Here is a 22,622-nt window from a genome sequence, read left to right as displayed (position 1 = left end):
CCTGGTGAGGCCTGGCAAGGTCTCTGTGGGTGCTTTGGACACTGGGTTTGAATATGGCTTCCGTCGCTTTGGTTCGCGTGCATCACCATCTGTGCTTCACCAGGACCCCACCGGGTTACCTCGTTGTCTTCACGGGTCCCATGAATGAGGATTGTTGTCAGGGGGGTTGAGTACAGGCGTGGGATCAAAACCTCAGTGCGCGAGGTGCTGTACGTGCACAGAGCAACTGAGAGTCCCTGCCCCACCGAGCTGACAATCAAAAGACAGACGAAAGATGGGAGAAGGGAAGTTTTATCCTCCCTGGTTTACAGATCGGGAAACTGAGGCACAGCGAGAGTAAGTAAGAGGTGGGAACTGAACCCACCACTTCCTCTCTAACCAGGGCCTGGGGATGTGGAAGCTCAGGGAGTTCTCTGTTCCAGAAATGGGCTGAAGACCATTGCAAATGTGCTGCTGTTGCTGAAGCCAATGTGAGGGAAAAACTGCAGCCCAGGAAGTTGAGTCAGTTCCTCAAGGAGCGAAGTTCTTCTTTCAAGCAAGTGCTTGATGCAAACAACCTGCCCTGGGATCAGGGCTCCTGCTCTTTGCTGCGGGACTCCCGTAGATTAATAGGAGTTGATTGCACGCCCCTCCTTGCAGGAGCATGATCTCCTGGCAGGGGTCTTTGTTTCCTGCGTAGGAGTGAAATGTCAGGCAAAGCTCAGCAGCCGGAGAACTGCATGTCAGGCAGGGCCATGGCCTTGTTCTCTCCCCTCATCACTCACGCTTCCTGGAGAGCAATCGGCACAGACAGCTGCATGGGAAGGCAAGGCGGGGTGGGGGGGCTTCCTAGCTCTCCAGCGGGGCTGGATTGAATGAGTTTCCTGTGAGTAAACAGGGTCATTAGGAACCCGGGGCGGGGGGGCGGATTTTAGCCAAGAGGATGAGACCCTTAGATCTCTGTCAACCGGGTGCTACCGAATCTGTTGTGGAAATGGCTGTGCAGTGTGCATCACCGGTGGGCAGACTTAGTCATAAAGGCCCAGGGCCGGTGGCGTACGTGGCGTGAGCTGGCTGAATGATCATGCCTGTTCCTGGCCTAGAGCATTTCGTCAGTCGCTCTCAAAGCCCTTCACAATCGTTTAGCGTGTTTATCCGCACCGCGCCCCCATGAGGTAGGGCAGGGCTCTTAGCCCTCGTTTTTATAGACGGGGACCTGAGACACAGAGAGGCCAAGGTCACACAGTAATTGCACGACAGTAGCTGGGAATTGCACCTGGGTCTCCACATCCTAAGCCAGTGACCTAACCACTGTTAACTATTACCACTCAAGAAGGAGATCTTGGAGTCATTGTGGAGAGTTCTCTGAAAACATCCACTCCACCTGCAGCGGCAGGTCAAAAAAGCGAACAGAATGTTGGGAATCATTAAGAAAGGGATAAATAAAAACACAGCAAATATCATCTTGCCTTCCTAGAAATCCATGGTACACCCACATCTAGAATACTGCGTGCAGATGTGGTCGCCCCATCTCCAAAAAGATGTATTGGAATTGGAAAAGGTTCAGAAAAGGGCAACAAAAATTATTAAAGGTATGGAACGGCTTCCATATGAGGAGAGATTAATAAGACTGGGACTTTTCAGCTTGGAAAAGAAACAACTAAGGGGGGATATCATAGAGGTCTGGAAAATCATGACTGCTGTGGAGAAAGTAAATAAGTGTTATTTACTCCTTCTCATAACACAAAAATGGTCACCAAATGAAACCAATAGGCAGCAGGTTTAAAACAAACAAAAGGAAGTATTTTTTCACACAACACACAGTCAACCTGTGGAACTCCTTGCCAGAGGATGTTGTGAAGGCCAAGACTGTAGTTCCAAAAGGAACTAGATAAGTTCATGGAGGATAGGTCCATCAATGGCTATTAGCCAGGATGGGCAGGGATGGTGTCCCTAACCTCTGTTCACCTGACAGGGGATGGATCACTTGATAATTACCTGTTCTGTTCATTCCCTCTGTGGCACCCGGCATTGACCACTGTCGGAGGACAGGATACTGGGCTAGATGGACCTTTGGTCTGGTGCAGTTTGGCTGTTCTTATGGACCATCCTTCCCCTCCGTTTTCTGTGTAAGGTGGGACATGAACTGGTGTTGGCAGAGTCAGGTTCCAAGGACCACTGCTTATCCTCCGGAGCAACCTCCCAGGCTGTTGAGGGGGATGTGCCACCTTGTGGATAGGCCCCAGACTTGAGATTCCCATGTGTTTGGGTGAGTCACTGTGAAATCCCCATGCACACTCAGTTTTCATCGAAGGATGTTCTGGTTATTTCAATCCCATCTGCTAACTAGATTTAATCTCCCTTCTGCTCCCATTCCTCTAGCCACACCCACTTCCTCCACCGCACCCCCATCATGATTCACCCCATCTGCTAGTGCAACACGGCAGGCTAGTGGTAGCTTTCGAAGTGACCCTTGATCTGAGCAATCTCAGCTTTGAAAAAGTTCAAGTCCTGGCATGGTCTCTTTCACTGAGTGCATGGCAGTGCTCTGGGTTACCACTCACGTCTGGGTGCTGTTCCCAATTTCCTGCTGCCCTGCATCATGGGCAGTCATTTACACCAGTGCCTGTGGGTGTAAAACTCTACCATGTTTTCACACTCACTTTGCACTGATGTTCATGACCAGCTATAATGCAGTCAATGTTCTAGGGCCTAGGCTCGTCTCTTCCTCTATACCCGATCCTGGAAAGTTACGTTCGAGGAATGTGTTTGCTGTCTGTCCCTAGTGTTGGATTCCTGAGGGCATGAGGAATGACATGGCCAATGGAGGGACCACAGCTCTTCAATATGAGCCCTCCTGCTCAGAAACTGCCTGCCTCTATCAATCTAAACTAATCTCTCCAGGCATTTGATCGTGCTTGTCGCTGTAGTTTCTGAGCATGTTACTGGAATGTTATTAGAATACTGTGTAAGATGCATCTGTTCAACCTGGCTTTTTAGCCGGCAGGAGATGTACCGTTGGCTGGGGGAAGAAGGGGCTTGTTAATTTGGCAGATTTATTGTCGGTATGGGTGGGGGTGAAAGGCAGGAAGTGGTGCAGTTTGTGGTCATGGGTTGAAATTCGGTGCCGCCCCTCATGGAGCCAAAGGGATTTGCAGTCTTTGCTCCCTCAGGATTCTCAGCCACCCGAGGGAGTCAAAATCACCACCAGCATAAATTAGAGCAGCCACAGGGGTGTTCTAATTTATCTCAGCCTCCCAAGAATATCCCAGAGACTCTGCAGTGGTATGTGCCAACTCCTCCCCCCATCCCCATCCTGGCAGACCTCCTGTAAGGGGCCCAGTGTAGGGCTGTGCTGGGGAAATTCAGAGCGGTGCCTGCTCAGAAGGAATTCTCCCCTAACCTTTCGCGTTACAATGCCAGAGTGAGGGATGGGGCTGGGGCAAGGGATGGAATCTGTCCCACAATGGGTATGCGACACCCTCTGCAGCTGCTTCTCAGCAAGGATAGAACCCTAAACCTCCAGCACCAAGGCACAGGCCTCTCCTATTTGAGCTTAAAGAGTAACTGCAACAGCTAGTAGCAGTAGTAGGCTGTTATCCAGTGTATTGTCCAGCCATTAGAAGGGGACACCACACACTTATCCCATGTGTTACATCGATTAGCTTTTGTTCAGTTTGATGCCCATGTCTCCATAGGGATAGGCACCTAATCAACCAGTGCCTTGATTCATTATTTACTTAGCCCTGAAAGCGCATGTGGTCCTGTGCAGTGGGCATGTTTGCCAAGCAAATAAGAACCTCCGCTCTGAAAAGTCTCCAACGCCAACAATAACGAGTCAATGCTACCTAATAACTGTGAGCCTAAAAAATAAATACTGAACCACAAGGCTTGCTGGAATGGAAAGGGGACAGTTGCGCATAGTGATGGCAAGTTACTTTTTGGCAGTCCTCTGGAATATCTGTCTCTTGAATTCCACAGCAGTACGTCAGAGAGTTTTTCTGGGTTGAATACAAGAGAGATTCGCCTGGCTAATTACAGCCCAAGTGTCTGTTGAAATAGTTTGCTGTGAAATATTGAGCAAGAGGTATTGCTAGTGCATCTACTATAGCTTTAGTAAGCAGCTAAGTATCTGGTCATCAGTCCATGTAATTCGCGTTCTTGCCTGGATTTAGATTTGGATTCTGTCGACAGTTTTATCCAAGTATTTTCTATTTGACTGTTACAGTAAATGCAGAGCATTCACATCACTCGTTTTAATCCCGATTTCTTAGCCGCATTCCAGTGAGAATGATTTTTCATTTTGTCTACTGGGGCCTAAGTTTCCCATTGCCATTTCAGTGGGATTCTTCACTTCCTGTCCTAAAGTGCTGTGTGATGCTAATCAGCTGACTCTTTCCATCCCAGGGGTGGCTGCCTTTCAGTGGTGGTTGTCATAATTCACTTTGTGCTTTGGGATCTTTTGAGCTCAAAGGCATAATAATTGCAATAATATAATACCTAGCTCTTGTATAGCACTTTTCATCAGTAGACCTCAGGATACTTTATAAAGGAAAGGAGTCATTATCATCTCCATTTTTCACAGTTGGGGAAACTGAGGCACAGGGAGCGACGTCACTTGCCCAAGGTCACCAAGCCAGTCCATGGCAGAGCTGGAAATAGAGCCCAGGTCTTCCGAATCCCAGTCCAATGCTTTACCCACTAGACCACACTGCCAGCCCCTGTAAAAGAGTTGTATGAACCCATTGCCCACTTGGTATTATTGTTTTGCTTCTGTAGAGGTGGCATTGAAAGGTCTAAAGTGCATTGACAGAGCCAATACACGCTTCTATTTCCTCTCGCAGCAGCAGCCAAAAGTCATTTAATACAAGACAAGGTAACTAGCTGTCATTATTTTGAAATCCATTCTGTGGGAGACTGGGCTCTCTCTGGCTCATTAATGGGGTCTGCTCCTTGTAGTTACACCAGTGTATGCCACATCTCAGAAGAAACCCAGACAAAATTACCCCCTCCCCAATCCAAGAGACCACAGATGCTATCGCCTTCAGTGACGTTGCCAGTCATCTGCAGGTTACCAGGGGCCAGCTGAGAATGCAACCCCAGTGACTTCTTCATCAGCTGATTCCAAAAAGCCTTTGTCACTTCTGCTGGGTGAGGAACACCCACAGCCACGGTGCCCTTAGGCTAGTCTGTCTTGTTCAGTGGTTCTGTTTTCCCCATAGCAATAGTTCCTTCCAGCTACTCAGCGCTTGAACCTGCTGCTCCCAAAGGTTTAAGGGAGTGTCTCCTCTCCACCTTCTTGATCAAAGCAGTGAGGAGAGGGTCTGATGCAAGAAGTGTTGGAGCTCTATATTGAAGATACCCTAGCTAGGGAGGTAGAGACTAACGCCAACATTTCCCAGTGTGGCCACTAATCTAGGGTGCTTTGGTTTTTGGATACTGAACTTGAGACACAGGGGACCAGATTTTCAGAAGTATCCACCACCCATTGCAACACTTCTGGCCGGGTTGGGTGAAGAGCTCTTTTGAAAACGCGTCCCCAAGTGCCGGATGTTCAGATTGCTGAGGAGCACCTGCCCCACCCACTGACTTCTTCCATCTGCAGGTGCTCAGGACCTCTGCAAAATCAGACCTAAAAATAGAGGCACCCTTTTGCCTTTGACAATTTGGCCATGGGTGTCTCAAATCAAGCACCCGAAGGTTAGTGGAAACTTTTGAAAGTTTGGGCTGAAGCTGCTTTGTTGAAGTGAAATGTCTGAAACCGAAACTCTCCAGAGTTAGGCTTTGACCCAATCATTGATGCAGCAGTCCTGGATCAACTCCCTAGTGTAGACGTGATTCCCACCAGTGCGACGTTGTTTACACTGGTGCAAGTTACCCTGGCTTGAAACTGGGGTATGCTGCACTGATGTTAGTCACTCGGCTCCCTGGGTAAGTCATATCTACGCTGAGGGTTGCCCTGGTACAGCTAAAAACCCAGTGCAGAGCCTTAGAAACAGTCAGGTAATGCATTTGGGCTGAAACTTGACCGCGTCAGTGATATTTTGCCCCAGCTAGGCAGGACTGATCACGACAGGGTGGAGGCATCACAGTTTTAATGCAGCTCGTGACCATACAGTACAAAGTAGGATGAATTATTGTTTCGGAGAAATGGGGGGGGAACAATAACCGTCCCATAAATTACAGCCTGTGGACATTTTAATGTGAACTCCTTCATCACATGTCTGATCTTGATTTCGTTGGAAGAAGCAGCCCGTGTTACACAGTGCACAAAGCCATAAAGATAATGAACACCGAATAGTCCAGGCACATAGCAGGAGCGGTAACTAACAATATCCTTGTGATTTCTTTGCAGCTATTTTTACCCCCAACCCACTTCCTCTCTGAGCAGGTTTATATTTAGTAGCTTATAGCAGCTAATGCTCTGGTAGGTGGCAATGAGAGGAAGAGAGATTCTGACTGCAATTTATGCAGCTCAGGATTTTCTCAGCACTCAGAAGTTGGTTTCTGTTAAGTCATTGGTTACTTGCATTCATTTTGGGAGTGAGTGGGGGAAGGGGCACACCTTTTCTCCATTCTCAGTTTCGCCATTTCAGATTTAATATCTTTTTATTCCCTGACTCTTCCTTGTTTCTCTACCTCTGGAATCCAGGCTCCTGCATAGTGCCCCCTTCTGGCAATGGCACAATATAGAATTGTAATAGTGAAGGGAAAAGAAAAGGGCTCTGAAGTGATGTCAACTATCATGCTTCAGGGTACAAGCCAACCGCTATCTGATGATGGTCAGGAAGAAATTTTCCCTTGTGGGCAGATTAACTGAAGGGTTTCTTGCACCTTCATCTGAGCTTGTGGGACTGAGTGTCTGGCACATTCATCTGAATATCTGATGCTGGACTAGATGGGCTAATGGTCTGATCCAGTGTAGTACTTCTGCTGTCCTTTTGTCATGGCAGGCCTGGTGGCGGTTGATGCAACAGCCCATGTGGTTCTTCAGCCTCCAGGAAAAACAGGAGCTTATCCAGGGCCAGGCACCCTTTTCCATGAAAGGGGTCAGGTACCACAGACAACACGTGCTGAGTTCCTGCACCATTAGGTGTGGAAGGTTGGGCCCATTGCCTGACCACCCAGTCTAACAGTGGCTCTGCAACATTCTGCATTCTTTCATGGACCCATTTCACCTCCCAACAAACACCCCCATGGCTTGGTTCTCAAAAAACTTCTGTTCTGTGCATCACAAGGAGGGGCTCTGGAGACCTCTACTGCCCCTCAGGGCCCAGTCTGAGAACCACTGCCTTGCTCCATTCCCTGTCCGGGGTACTAAGCACCAAGATTGGGCAACAGCAGCAGGGTTGTGTTATTGCCTGCAGTGAGCTCATTCTGCCACAACCCGGGGTCACCCAACGAAATTCATAAGGCAGTAGGTTTAAAACAAACTAAAAGAAGTATTTCTTCACACCATGCATAGTCAACCTGTGGAACTCATTGATAGGGGATGTTATGAAGGCCAAAAATAATTGGGTTCAAAAGAGAATTAGCTACATTCATGGAGGCTAGATCCATCGATGGCCATTAGCCAAGATGGTCAGGGACACGACTCCGTGCTCTGTGTGTCCCTAAACCTCTGACTGCCAGCAGCTGGGACTGGACGGATCACTCAACAACTGCCCTGTTCTGTTCATTCCCTCTGAAGCATCTGACACTGGCTACTGTCAGAAGACAGGATACTGTTGACAGGGTACCATTGGTCTGGCTCAGTATGGCTGTTCTTATGTTCATTCTTAACCCAAAAGACTAGCTTACGTGGCCAGATAATAGCATCATGACCAGCTGTTGTGTCCTGGTTCCTAAAAGAATGGCCCCCTGGCAGCTGGTGCTTCGGGGCTGGCTCTGCCATCATGTGAGCAAATCTGAGCTCTGAGGGCTGTAGGAAATCCTGTCTTGGAGGGAGGGCGGTCCTTGTGAACGTGGCACCAGGCAGCCCAAGGTCATCTGCTGTGCCTTCACCGTAATAATAAATTTGCTAGGCTGGGCTAAATAATCAGTCCCTAAAACCACTGCTTTATAGGGGCTCTCTGATTGCCCCTTGCTTGTGCATTGGACTCTGGCCTCCTTAGAGGCCTGTCTGCATGGTAAAGGGCCATACTTGTTTTTGCCAGCTGTCACTGTGGTGCTAGTCTTGAGCGTTGCCACAGATGCAGATTCCTTCCGTGCTTCACCAGATCAAACAAGTTCCTGGGCCTCGTGTCTGTGCGGCCCTTGACGTAATTCCCCGAGCCATACCACCTCTGCACCTCCCCCGGCCTCATTCCCTACTGCTGGCATCATCCAAGACCAGATTCCAGAGTAGCTCATTGCTGGCAGCGAAGCAGAATGAGTGTGGAGAGCTTTCCTCCCGATGCCACTGGGAAGAACAAATAAGCTTGACAAATATGCTGCTGAAGTCCCAGAACGGAGATTCTACTCAGAGCCTGGGATCTGCTCTCTTACATCCTTCCTGAGCAAGGGAGACTTTGTCTTGTGGTTAAGGCACTAGACTGGGATTCAGGAGATCAGTGGTCAGTTCCCTGTTCTGCCACAGACTGCCTGTGTGACCTTGGACACATCACTTCATCTCTGTGTGCCATAGTGTCCCAGCTGTGAAATGGGGATAATAAGCCTCACCTTCTCCTGCCTTTTGTGTGCCTGGTCTATAGACTGTAAACTCTTCTACCCATGGGCTGCCTCTCACTATGGGTATGTCTACCCTGCAGTTACAGGGTGTCCTTTGAAGCGTGAGTAGCTATACCCGAGCTAGCTTTAATCTAGCTAGCTCTGGCCCCAGAGCAGCGGTGCAGTGGCAGCACGCACTGTGCGCAGGCTGTACAAGCCCATCTGGAAGCTGAGTAATTACTCGTACTGTTTAGCCGGTGCTGAAACTCATTCTGCTGCAGTTTCTTGGCGCCAGTACCCAAGCTCACTAGAGTAAAGCTAGTTCAGGTATGTCTACTCGAGCTGTAATCACACCCTGTGACTGCAGTATCAGCCTACCCTATGTGTGTATAGAGCACGCAGTATAAGGGGACCTCTGGGCACTATCGTAACACACATGAATAGCAGAACGGTGCTGTTCTAAGTGAGGCTAGGTTCTGGGCCCCATGCCAGGTCAGTGGTCAGAGGGTTTCAGGGATGATCTCTAATAATCAGAATTATTAACCAGGTTAAAAAAAAAATAGGGCTGGAGTAGGATGGTTTAGAGGCTTGGTCAATGGACTATGGAGCTTTTCACTGCTGGGTTGCTATTGGGATCAGGCCCAGATCGGAGTTTGACTGTTATTTCCTTTCAGTGGGTCTCAGTCTGGTTCCTAGTGGATCGACTAGTGCACAACACACAGATCTGCTCTAGGAATGATTGTGGGGAAGTTCTCTGGCCTGTGTTCTACAGGAGGCCAGACTAGATCACAGTGTTCCCCTCTGGCCTTGGAATCTCGGACCACAAAACTACCCCCATCATTGGCAATCTGAGCGGAGAGGCCAAGGAGCAAAGCTGCTCAGAAATCAGTCTCTGTTCCATGGGAAACTCCAAAGTTTCGACATTTGTGTTCATGCTGAAAAGTCGGAATTTTTTCACAGCCTGGCAATTCTGAAAAATGTCAATTCAGAAACGTTGAAACTTTTAGTTTCAATAATGTTGACATGTTTCATTTTGAGAATGTCAATACGTTATAACATAAAAGAAAATATAGATCTGTAATCTGAAATATAATATGATTATAATATAAAAGTTGGAATGAAACGGGTCGAAACAAAACACTTTTACTTTATAAATGAAACATTTCAATTATAAACAAAAGGAGAAAGTCAAAATGATTTGCTCTGACAGCTTCCCAGCTAAAATTTCATCAAAATGGAAACGTTCTTTCGACTAAACTGCATTTTCCCATAAAAAACTGGTTCATCAAAAACAGTTTCGAGCAGTTTTGCCAACGAGGGGTTGAAAGAGGGTCAGAAATTGCTGAGCGTCCACTCTCGAAATCAGACCCTTTTAAAATGTCTCCCGTTGGGTGCTCAAGGGGGTCTGTCTACACTGAAATCAGAGGTGCGACTGCGGCATGTCTGGACACACCCCAGCTAGTTTTCATCCAGCTAGCTCCAGTAACAACAGAAGTGAAGCTGCAGCAGCGTGGGCTGTCCGCTCAGGTCCATTCCCAGGGTCCTGGGTGGGGTTGCACAGCCCGTACCACTTCCTGTATCGCCACGGCTTCACTGCTGTGGGTATCCCAGCTAGCTAGACCACAGTGAGCTGGGGTACGTCTACACATCACACGTGCTGAAGTCACACCTCTGACTGCAGCGTACACATACCCTAAGTCACTTTTGAAGCTCTCCAGGGTTGGGCTGAGGTAGACAGACTGGTGCTAGCGTGTTAACGATAGCAGTGTGGACGGTCTGGCTCAGGCCCTGAAGCCTGCCTGACCCCCTAGGCTTGAGAGCCTGATCCCCAGCTTGAACCAGAATATCCACACAGCTAGATCGAGCTCCGCTAGTACGAGTCTGTCTGCGGGCTGGGAGGCAGTGTAGACATACCATAGACATACCATAGCGCACCGTAGTGTAGACATACCTTGTTAGACTTGGGGGAGTCTTGCACTATGCTTTTACCTGCTCTGCGAAATGAAGCGAGGACTGTCATTTTCAAGTGACATCTTTCAGGAGGATTTGAAGCAAAGTAATTGCAGTGTCTGGTGCTGCTAGTGTGTAATCTTCCTTAACACATCATTACCCATAATAATATGACAGTAATGATATCTGTTGTTCTCATCGCGCTGTGGATGCCAAAGCACTTTACATGCTGTGTATTTGGCCCTAGCTACTGAGATGCAATCACCTCGGCAGCATCCAGCAGCAAAATGCGGCAGCTGTTTCACAGCATGCTATACAATCGTTTAGGACAGGAAGGGAAGAAGAAAACTGCAGTTAGTTCAAAGTGGGTGCAAGGGTGGAAGGAAGAATGTAATTGCCCATATTGGAATTGGGGTTAGAACCTCTTAGGGTCTACACTGGAGATGGAAAGTGTAATGTCCAGCTATGTAGACATACCCTCGTTAGCTCTGATCCAGCTAATGAAAAGTAGCTGCGCCAATGCGAGCTGCGGGAGGAGTTAGCCACCCAAGTATGTGCCTAGCATCTTGGACAGATACATACTCGGGGTAGCTAACCCCCATGCTGCTTATGCCCCCATGGCCACCTTTCTGTTTTTAGTGCACTAACTTGGTCAGAGCTAGCACGAGTATGTTTACATGAGCCAGAAGTTACCCTGCAGCTCGAAGTGTCAACATACCCTTAGTCTTTCAAAGAGTGCCAGGCCATCACATGGTCAGGAACCCTGCTTGCTGCCTCAGTTGAAAGACCGCTTCTCCTGCTGGGGTGTGGCTGAACATTACTTTGGAGAGAACACCTCCTATTCCGGCATGGATGCAGGGATGGATTTTCCCAAGAGTTCTCCCATCCGCTGTCTGTCGACTAGAGCCCCAGTCGATGCAGCCCAGCATGGGCACATGGCACAAAAGCTTGGTAGCTTCCCCCAGTGCTGCTTTAACAGCAGGAGTGAGTGTACAGAGCTGGAGTGAGATACATCGGATCCATTTAGGTCCATTGATGCACGTGACACGAATGGCACTGTCTAATGTGCTCAGGTTAGATCTTGCTTGGCTTGCGAGATGGAGCGAGATCTCAGCCTGATTCATCACTCAGGCCTTCAGAGGATAGTAAATATTGGTCACCACTCTGCCGGGCCTTATTAAATAGTGGGATTAAGAGGACGCCCCCTGCCTCCCCTGTTCCCAACCCCCCAAGCCACCCAGTTGTCTGCTGTGATTCCAAATGTGCTCGTGCTGCGGTCGGCCTTTTGTCTGTAGATGGAGAGGTTTGCTAGGCTGGGGGATGTGCGGAGAAGTGGGTTTGCAGGAAATCTGGGTGAGCGCAGCCTTAGCTAAGGCTAATTCCCGGGGTTCCCAGGCGCTGAATGTGAGAGATTGCATCAGCGTTGGGAGGCTGGGTCCGGGATCCGTGGGCACTGGTGCGACAGCGGCTGATGACCCTGCAGATGATCTGTTAAGGTTTCAGATGCAAGCGTTTCAACCCAAGTGTGCTGGTTGCCACAGCGACACAATGCATTAGCTCCCTGGATGTGGTGTCTGATCCCATCAGTCTGGAATGTGATCACCGTTTGTTTGTGCTGATATCACGGGGCGGCCAGGGGAGGGAATGAGCTACCAGCAGACAGCAACACAGCAGACCCCTTCCCTCTTTGAAGATCCAGACGGGGTTGAGGTGTGGGGCAGAACCCCCTGAAGTAGCATTCAGTGAACTGGGAGCCAGCGGCTGATACGCCCTTTCATATTCCTTCTGTGCTGCAGGATGAGTGACTTTAAAGGAATGCAGTGCTCCTGAATGGCAGTCCCCTGCCAGGTACAAGGGCCTGGTGGAGGGGCAGCTCATCTGAGCCCAAGGTATTCCTCCTTCCCCGTCATTGGGGGGGGTCCCTTTCAGGCCCCCACATTCCCTCAGCACAGCCACCACCCTTCCAATCAACATCAGGGCCAGGAGACAAGGCCCAAGGCAGTCAGAGACAAAGCACATGGAGGATCTGACTTCAGCCTCTTGTCCCACAGCCTACTAGGGCAGTGTGGGTGTGATATAGAGAGAGGTGCTAAGGTAGCAGGACCCTGATGTGGCTTTCCCTGCATCTCCCCCCCATCCCGTGGACTGGCAGCTGGCAAGAAAGACACAGAGCTGAAGCAGTCAGTCCCAGAGCTGCTACAGTCCCGCCCCCTGCTAGGGCACATGGCCGTGAGGGTCAGAGTGAAATAGCCACTGGGCAACAGGGAGGGAGCCCGATCAATGGCTTTGCCTTCCAGTGCCTTGTGGCCAGCAGGGGGTAGCTGCCAAGTGCTGCTGAGCCATTGATTATTTCCCCCCTTCTTGTTAAACAACAGCCGCTACGTTTACTCCGCTGCTGTGCAAAAAAAGAAAAGAAAAAATAGCTTCTCTCGCAGTTGGAGGGTGGGCGGAGTGGGCACCGCCAGCTCTGGCTGGAGGCAGGAGGCAGGCTGTTCCGGGTCAGTGGGATTCTGTCCGGTCATTATGGTGAAGGGTTCATTGATTGGGCAGCAGCCTTCCCCCTCCTGCCAGCACACCTCATCGCTCCATCGCTTTCATGGACCATGCTGCAGCTGGACCATAGTAAAGCAAAGTACCTGCTCAGGGCTGGAAGAGTAGAGGGGCTGCACAGGAGGACTGGCAGAGTGGGGTGGGGGTGGCAGTGCTGGATTAGTAGGGAGCTGCAAGTTGCCACTGAAAGGCATCAGCTGATTTCTGTCTGGGGAGAACCCAGGACTGGAATAGTGCGGGGGTGGGAGGTGCTATGGGTCAGGATTGAAGGGCATCAGCTGATCTCTGTGGGTGGGCAACCTGGGACTGGAATAGCTGGGGGCTGTCCAGGATTGAGGGGCTTTGGCAGAGCTGTGGGGGGAGTCCAGGACAGAAATGGCAGGGCGGGGGGCAGCAGGTCAGAAATAAGGGGCATTGGCAGAACTGTGCAGGGGTTTAGCTTTATGAGGTTTAGCTTAGGGCACAGCTGTTGTCCTGTCAGTTTCAGGAGCGTTACCCTTTTCCTAAAACTATCACCCCAGACAATTACTGTAACCAGAATGCATCCCATCTGTTTTCAAACACCAAGCGCAGAATGTGAGCGGCTCCTCAGCCAGGCCCTGTCTGCATTGCTGAGCTGGGGCCCTGTCTGCATTGCTGAGGGACGGAAGCTGCAGCACCCAGTGCAGTTGCTTGTAAGCACTGGGAATTAAGAATGTTGCAGCCGTGCCCTGCACGTGTTCATTTAGCCAGCCAGAGAAACAATGAACTTCGCTCTTTGTCCCTTGGGGGTTTTCCTCATTTAAGGGTTTTATTCTTTAATCAGATCTCTGGCTAAGAGGATTTCCATGGCCATACAGGATTTGAATTAGTCAAGAGACTGTAAATGAACGGTGAGCTCTCAGCACCTCACTTCTTCTACTCGATCTCAGGGGTCTCCTCCCAGTCAGAACCTCTGTCCTGTCTCCCTTTGGGAGTTCGCTGGTGCCCCAGAAAGTCTCTTTGGCAAAGGCAGAGTATAGAAACTGGAGAGACACCGGCCTGGAAGCTTAGAGGATTTTCCTTTTCTTCTCTGTGGGAGTTAGATCTTCTTTCTCTTTATATGCTCAGTCTTTCTTTCCTTCCTTTTCTCCCCCACACCAGAGCCTCACCCTTTCCAGCCAGGACTGGGAGTCCAAGCATGTTGCAGGCCAGAGCGAGACTATGTATTTATTTCGATATTTCTGTATTTAGGTGTCTAGAACACAGTCCCTGGGCACACATGATAATGAACAATGAAAAGGCAACCATCGGGGGCCTGTTAGACCACAGTTAACTAATGAAAACACAAGGGGCCTGGTTCCCTGACTTACAGTAAGGCCCCATATGCTGCTCTCACAACAGAAAGGGGCCTTGGAGCAGGTGGAAGGCATACCCTGAGAATATCCTGTGTACTGGGGCCTCCCCGGCTGGTTTCACACTGGCCTCAGGGCTCTATGCTGGCCTCCTCCCAGCACAGAGGACACACAAGGGGCGTAGCTGGAGTGCCCTGCATCTATGGCAATTTGCTTCCCAGGGCCCACAGGGAAGCTGAACATATAAAAGAGCAACCCCAAGGCTGCTTTAATTGTACACACAGGGAGCTGGGGCAGGCTCCTGCCCAACCCCAGAATACATGGGGCAAAATTGTGTCCCCACTGAAGCTAATGGTAAAACTCCCATTGACATCAATGGGGACAGGCTTCTCCTCTTGAGTTTTGGGTTCAAATGCACCTCAGGCTGTGAATGAAAATGAACATGGTCCTATTCCAGAGCCTGTGCTTGTCTCAAAGGGATCACACTCCTGACAGTCCCTGCTTAGGAGCACGTCATGGTAGGAGGGTTTGCGAAGTCCTGAATGCGCTTGTTAGATGCAGGAAAGAGTCTGGAGCCTTTCATCGCTAGGTCACAGGTTCGAATTCAGTCGAGGTTGGCATCAATCGAGAGTTGTTACAGTCTGACAACTGTTTGATGATGGGCTACAGTGGAGAGCATTGCTAGGTGTCAGGCTGTTCCCTAATGAAGGGGTGTTCGTAGTGCAAACGATACCTTCGCTGACTCGTTCACTTGCTAAGGGGGAAAGAGTGTGACTGAGGTCGGCACGCTGCTGCCACGCCAGGGGGCGAGGGGAGGAGAACAGGCTATCATCTAGCACCTATTGCCTGCTTTGTCCAATGCACTCCCTGTACAGCTCCGCGGGAATAAACCCGGCAAACGTAGATCCACTGGGTCTGGGTCATGTCCCCCAGCTACTCCCAGACCCTTCAGATCCGGCCTGATTCTGTTCTGCAGCTGCTGAGGCTGACAGGTAGAACTGGCCTGTGGTGGTTATTCCCTGTGGAATTCTGCTGCTTCGTCTCACGTTATTAGACAGGTGCCACAATCCATCCTAATTACCCTGCTCAGTCACAAGTGGCTTCGCAGCACATCTCAGCCGAGCTGACAGTGCTGCGCGCAAGAGGGGGTCAGTATTTTAGGCATTTGCTCTTCACTGCCGTGAGGCAGCACCAAGAAGGGAGGCAGAGGCAATCATTCCTTTGGCTTAGCATTGAGGATTCACGCTTAGGCCCCGATCCTGCAAGCTGAGCCGTCCGGACAGACCCCTGCAGCCAGGCCAAGTCCCACTGAAGTCAGTCGGGCTGTGCATAGGCACATGGGTTCGTCCGCGAGGATCTCATGATAGGATCAGTGGTTTGGGTCTGACCCAAGGCCTGCTGAGTTCAAGAGAAAGGCTCCTAGTGATTTCAGTGAGCCCTGGATCAGGCCTCCTGTTGGTAAACTCATCAGGAGCACAGACTGTATCTCGGGCCTGATTTTCACCGAGTGCTCTCAAGTCCAGTCAGTCAGTGCTGCAGGTGCCCAACACCTCTGCAAATCAGGCCCTGTGCGTCTGGCTGCAGCCCCAAGCGGCGGGTCCTGCGTGCAATCCAAGGCCTTCAGCCTACTCTCCTTGCTTTCCCCTTCCTTTCAGGGCCCTGCCATTTTGCCGCAGCACAGGATACAATGAACAAGATGAAAAACTTCAAGCGGCGGTTTTCCCTCTCCGTTCCCCGGACAGAGACCATCGAGGAGTCACTAGCCGAGTTCACAGAGCAGTTCAACCAGCTCAACAACAAGAAGAATGAAGGTGAGAGGCCGGCAGGTTCATTGTGCCAGCAGGGGAAACCAGTCCAGATTTGGCCAGGGTTCCCTCCAGGCACAGATAGTTGGTGCAGGGTCAGGATTTCTCTCCACTTGACCTTTAACTGTCTCAAATGGGCCCAGAAAAGCAGCACAAATAGTGTGTGTGACCTTGGGCGAGTCCCTGGCCACTCTGTGCCTCAGTTTCCCCATCTGTGAAACAGGGGTAATACCTCCCCAACATTCATTCCTTTATGGGGAGCGCCGTGGGTAGAAAGTGCTGTTAAAGAACAAAGCATTATTATTTTTACATCTCAATACACATTAAAGACCAGAGCAAAAAGTGGGGGAGGAAGCAGCTCTTCTGCTTAAGGCCTGCGCTTTGTTAAAGCATGGGGCCCCCTTCTCCTTGCCCAGAAATAGTAGCAATTGGCTCAGGCTCTTTGGCAGGGCTCAGGCTTTGTTCACATGCACAGCAGTTCTCTCTCCTCACAGCAATTGTCTCAGGCTTTCTGCAAACTCAGCCACACACCGCTTCCTCATTTCACTCATTTACGCCTTTCTCTGCAACTACAACAGCTAGAAACGTCCTTTAAAAAAAAAAAAATCAAGGCTGAGACCCTAAAGTAATCACCTGGCTCCTCCATCCAGCCGTCTGTTCTCTAACCTAAGTGTAGAAGAGACCCAGCAGCCCGTTCTAGAGATGGCTTTCTTTCCTCCTTGGCCCAGCTCCCTGCCCCTCGGCAGTGCCCGCCGCTGCGAACAGATTGCATCCCTTCGCTTGCATCAAGCTGCCGGCACCTGCACCCCCCCTTAGCAAGCAGCCACACTCGATGCTCAGAAGAAGCCATGGTGCCTGTTTGCTCCCCCCACCCTGGCAAGCTGACGGGGCTATAATTAGGAACAAACCCTTAATTACAGGCATGAAAGCTACCGGAATGAAACGGTGCGAGGCTAACAAAGTGCTGGGTGCTGACAGCAGCAGCTGGCTGCACCTTCCTCAGGGGACATCAGCCCTGGGCTCTCTGGCCCTTGGCTCGTTATCAGTGTGCACCAAACCCAGGCTCTGCCATATAACAAGGCCGCTACTTTATGAGTTCTCAGGCCTGCTTGTGCCTGGCCCCCTCCCCTTCACTTTTCAAACCAAAGTCTGCAGCAGCCCACTTGTTCTGCCCACCCCTGCTGGTCAGCACCTCTCCCCGTGTGACCTGGATGGAATAGGAGCGAGGGCAGAGCTGAGTACGCAGTTGTCTCCCTTTCATGGGCCTTGAGTCTGTCACCTTCTTGACAGGTTTCAGAGTAGCAGCCGTGTTAGTCTGTATCCGCAAAAAGAAAAGGAGGACTTGTGGCACCTTTAAGACTAACCAATTTATTTGAGCATAAGCTTTCGTGAGCTACAGCTCACTTCATCGGATGCATTCAGTGGAAAATACAGTGGGGAGATTTATATACATAGAGAACATAAAACAATGGGTAGCTCACCTTACCTGATCACTCTTGTTACAGTGTGTATGGTAACACCCATTGTTTCATGTTCTCTGTGTATATAAAATCTCCCCACTGTATTTTCCACTGTAAAATGGAAACATTTTACACTGTAAAATGGACACATTTTTCACTGTAGCTCACGAAAGCTTATGCTCAAATAAATTTGTTAGTCTCTAAGGTGCCACAAGTCCTCCTTTTCTTTTTATAATATTAAACAGTTAGCTCCCACTGCACAAGTACTCCTTTTCACCTTCTTGAGGATCCCTGAACCAGGCCCGGGGGGTGTCTCTGTCCCCTACATGGCAGGAGAACCTAGTACAAGTCCAGGGATATGTCTGTGTCCCCTATGTGGCAGGAGAACGTAGTACCAGGCCCAGGGATGTGTTTCTGCCCCCCTAGGAAACAGAAGCCCCCAGTAGCAGGCCCTGTCTGTATTTCCTTCCCCCTGTTAGAGGCAGAAGAGCCTGGCACCAGGCTACAGTTTGCTTCCCATGGTATGTGGTAAATTCCTCACCCTGCAGCCTGTGCCCTTCCCATGCGGTACAGCCCAGATATGGTGCCCATCTCCACTGTCCCCAGTTCTGCGTCATTCCGTCGGCTTCATTCCCTCACTCCCATACAGCCTGCTCCTTCTGGCCTGAGATCTCTTGATTAAGTTTCTCACAGATTGTAAACAAGCCTATGAAGTCACCTCTGTGCTGCCCTTAATCTCCTTCCCCTGAAAGCTGCGGATGTTATTTATTAAGCAGCCTGACAGCTGCATTTGTCTGAAGTGTCTCTTCAACCCTGCACGGATGGCATTTAATAAACCCCTTGCTGCTCAGAGCTCCCTGCCCACAGCATTGTGCCATCCAGCATTGGCAGGGGCGGGCTCAGCAGGGGAATGCTGCATACAGATGTACCAGGCTGTCTAGCACTGTGTGGGCTTGATCCACAGCTCACTGATGGCAAAGGACACCTTTCTACAGATTTCAATGGTCTTTGGATCAGGGAGGAGGCCATGGTTACTGCAGGTTGGGGTTCATCAGGAAAGGGGTTGGTTTGCTTTCTTCTGGAAGGGAATCGAGCCGGGTTTGCTCCCCAAGTTCATCTCTCTAAGGGGAGACTGGGAAGCTTGTGGGCGCTAATACAGCTGGCTGCATGCAGCTGCACCATTGGCAAATGTCTGGCCCTGTTTTACAAACCTGGATGCACTAAGCCTTCTGTGAGGTCGTTCTCATTATCCTGATTCTACAGATGGAGAAATTGCTGCACAGAATGGAGCAGGGACTTGCCTATGGTCATGCAGCGAGTCAGTGGCAGAGCTGGGACCAGAACCCCAAAATCATGATGTTGGGTCTTGTGCTTCAGTCACTCCTCCAAGCTTCCCCCTGTGCGGCCCAGGCCCAACCATTACCGGGTGTGTCCTTTTGATACTGTCCCGTATGGTGCAGTTTAAATATTCCTGCTGCCCGCATTTCTGAACGAGCCTCCTGGGCTCTCTCTGCCCGTTCTGCGTGGCAGGCCTGAAAACAGGGTGCGTTGGCGTCTCCTCAGGTGAACGTGTGCTCAAGGACAACACGTGCAGGGAATCAAATTTCATGCACCGTGGAGAAAGCTAATCATTGCAGGGATCAGGAAATCATTTTCCTTTCATCGCGCTGCAGAGCTGGCCGTGGGGATTATTTAATTATTTTTCCCAGCCTCGGCCGCTGCTGACAGCAGGTTATTGGAACTGATAGACACAGAGGTAGAATGGCAAATCCTGTGGGGGGCGGGGGGCCCCCCCAATAACCTGTCACTTAACCAATGAATGCTGCAGCCTAAAGGGGGGGTGTTACCATCTCAGCGCTGGTGTTTTCCTTTATTATGAGCCATATCACTTATCAATTGACCCAAGCTCTGAGACTCAGTGCCGCAGGGCTTGTATTGCAGTGTAGACATACCCAGAGAGTTTAAAGCCAGAGGGGACCACAAGATCAACTGCTCTGACCTCCTTTATAGCAGGCCACCACCACCACCAGGCACCTGCCCACTCACTCAACAACCAAAGAGAGACCCACGTATGGCAGCCTGCAGGGGACTAGGGCTTACAGCTGGATAGCACTTGTGTAGACAGGCTGCTAACAGCTTTGCCTCCCTATTGCCTGGACTGGCCCTGAGCGATGTTAGGCGACATGGGCCTGATTTTCAAAAGCACTCAGCGCATTGGGTGTGAGTTAGATGCTGAGCTCTTGTGAAAATCCAGCCATGAGCATCGTAAGGAAAGCAACGGGCGTGCTGAGTGCTTGGGAATCTGGCTTTGATTTAGGGGCCTAAATGAGAGCCCAGTTGTTTGGAAAATCCAGCCCCAGCTGTGGGTGCTAAGTCCTGGGAAGTCTGGCCCTGAGCTCTTTGGGAAACCTGGCCCTATAGCCATTAAAAACACCCATGCTCTGGCTGTGTGAGCGCTTCTAACATTGCTGCCCTGCTAGAGCAGCTGTGGGAAAGGCCGAAGAGAACAAAAACAAGGGTGTGAAAAGCAACATAGGGCCCTTAAAGGTCACTTGGTGTGACCCCCAAGCTGCCCTGAAGGGCTGGCATGGGGGATTCTTTGCCTGGTGTACAGCCGGTGTAGCCAGCTTTACGCCAACTCCTCCTGGCACTGGAGGTGTATCAGGCCCATCTGGGGGCTGGAGGGGCTGTGACAGAAGCCAGAGTGCAGTGCACGCCGTCCATCCCGATCCAGCAGAGTGGTCCCTAGGAGACCATCCCAGCCAATGTAAACTGGAGCAGGCCTCACTTGGTCCAGTTTGGCCCCCAGCCCCCGCCCCAGGAGCAGAGGAGACAGAGAGTGGCTTAGAGGCACATTGCTTCCCAATGTGAGCTATAGCTGAGGCTTGAACCCCTGATATTTAATGAAATGCCGGGGCAGAAAGATGCCAAGGGGCTCTTTCTCAGTACAGTCAGTAGCCCAGACAGAGCTGGGCTACCCTTAGTCTTGGGGCAGAAGGGTCCTCCTTGCCTGGGGTGAAATTCTCCCAGGACCATGCCCTGTGTGATGGGAAATGAAATCCCAGTGTCTCTCTCCCTCGCTCAGGCTGCGCACGGAGGCTGATGAGGCAAGAACTAAAAGCAAACAGCTCCCTGGCTAGGTACAGTGGTTCCCGGGGAATTTCACAGTCTGGAGGGGAGGGGGCAGTTGGGTATATACGCATGATGAGATAGTGAGTCCTCTGTGTCCTGCAGAAGCCGCACCTGAAACGTCTCTGTCCTGATGCTGGTGCTGCTTCACTCCCATATCGGGGGCTTTGACATTCCAGGCACCCCCAGTCATGGAACTCAGAGGTGGAAGAGACCCATCGGGTTATGCACTCCACGCCCCACAGTGTTCATAGGAACACAGCAACTCCTAGAGTCCATCCCGCCCAGCCTCTTGTCTCTGACAGTTGCCAGCACCAGCTGCCGTAGAGGAAGGTGCGAGAACCCTGTAGTTATGGGATAACCTGCCCCCATTGTGTTCCTTGTGCATTGTCCAGTCTAGATTCAGTGTCCCAAGCAATGGGCTTGCCCGGTCTAGGAGATCTCACCCTCTGGAAGCTGTTCCTGCTATTCAACTTAAGCTTCCCCTTTTTCCTCAGAGTCCTCCCTGTTATTGTTGACCTTGTTTTCAGAGGTGCTGAGCCCCTGCATCTCCCATTGGCTTTTATCGGATTTGGGGGTGCTCAGCATGTCTAAAAATCCGGCTGCTTTAAACCCCTTTGTACCACCTTAAATAATTCCCTTCTGTGTGGCCCTTGCACACTTCAGCTGCTTGTAGACTCCTATCCTCCTTAAGCCACCATGCAGCCAAGCTGATACCTTTGTGGCTCAGATGAGGATTCAGAGAGGAGACACCCCCCTTCTCTCTGTCTCGGTGCCAGCTTGTATCTGACCCTCAGGAGCCCTCAGCTGCAAAGGCCCCATGTCTGCAGCAAATCCTGTTTCCTCAGCGGCTTAGGAGCATGCAGTTGCAAAATATTTATCTGTTGTTAAAAAAGCAAGGGAGGGAACATGGGGGTGAGGGGCTGGAAGGAGTCTAGGAAACAGTTCGTGCATCCATGTGCTGCATGATATAGCCCACTGGCTGAGCAGAGTGGCGGCCAGGAACTCCTTGCTTCCAATCCTAGCTTTGACGCTTGACTTCTTGTGTGCCCTTGGGCATGTCCCTTTACCTCTCTGTGCCCCAGTTTCCCTCTCTATCCAATGTGCGTGATGCACAGTGGGGTTGTGAGGCTGAGTTAACATTTGTAAAATGCTAAGTGCTATACACAGGGCTGTGGCTAGGCGGCTCTCTCCCTCTCCAGCTACTTACCCCTGGGAGTTAATCGCAGTGGGATTTTGACAGGTTTCAGAGGAGCAGCCGTGTTAGTCTGTATCCGCAAAAAGAACAGGAGGACTTGTGGCACCTTAGAGACTAACCAATTTATTATTAATAAAATTTGTTAGTCTCTAAGGTGCCACAAGTACTCCTGTTCTTTTAGTGGGATTTTGTTTGCACTGGGAGCCTGATTCCCCATTGTCCTACACCTGGTGCAGTGAGGTACACCAGTGCAAAGTGAATGTAACAGGCTACCAGGCTTTACCCCACATTGCATTGTAAATGGAAACACAAGATATAAAGCAGGACGGAATCAGGCCCGGGTTTTTACTGTGCACAAATCATGCCGCACTGGTGTAAGTCAGAATCATGGTTAGCACAGCGCAGCTACCCGCGTGGCTGAAAGCCTTGTCATTCTGGTTGCAAATCCAGAGTCACTCCTGATTTGCAGTGGCATTAATCAGAGGCAAACCTGGCCTTTGCTTTGCCTTGCCTCCCAAGAAACAATGTATCGAGGGTGGAAAGAGGCTGAATGATCCAAGATCTGAGTGGGGCTCAGCCTTGCAAGCTT

General features: G+C 50.5%; 1 protein-coding gene across 1 annotated transcript in view; it reads left to right on the top strand.

The window, feature by feature from the left end:
* CDK18 (cyclin dependent kinase 18) overlaps window positions 1-22,622 on the top strand; it is a 67,752-nt gene that overhangs the window by 21,407 nt on the left and 23,723 nt on the right. The window contains exon 2 of the mRNA XM_077839177.1: window positions 16,097-16,252. Within this exon, the coding sequence (XP_077695303.1) occupies window positions 16,129-16,252 (124 nt within the window). The 5' untranslated portion in view covers window positions 16,097-16,128. The remainder of the gene's footprint in view (window positions 1-16,096; window positions 16,253-22,622) is intronic.

The sequence above is a fragment of the Eretmochelys imbricata genome, chromosome 21 (assembly GCF_965152235.1).
Source record: "Eretmochelys imbricata isolate rEreImb1 chromosome 21, rEreImb1.hap1, whole genome shotgun sequence".
NCBI classification, from domain to species: Eukaryota; Metazoa; Chordata; order Testudines; family Cheloniidae; genus Eretmochelys; species Eretmochelys imbricata.
Note: the sequence above shows the minus strand (reverse complement) of the source record. Positions and strands in the feature narration are given on the sequence as shown.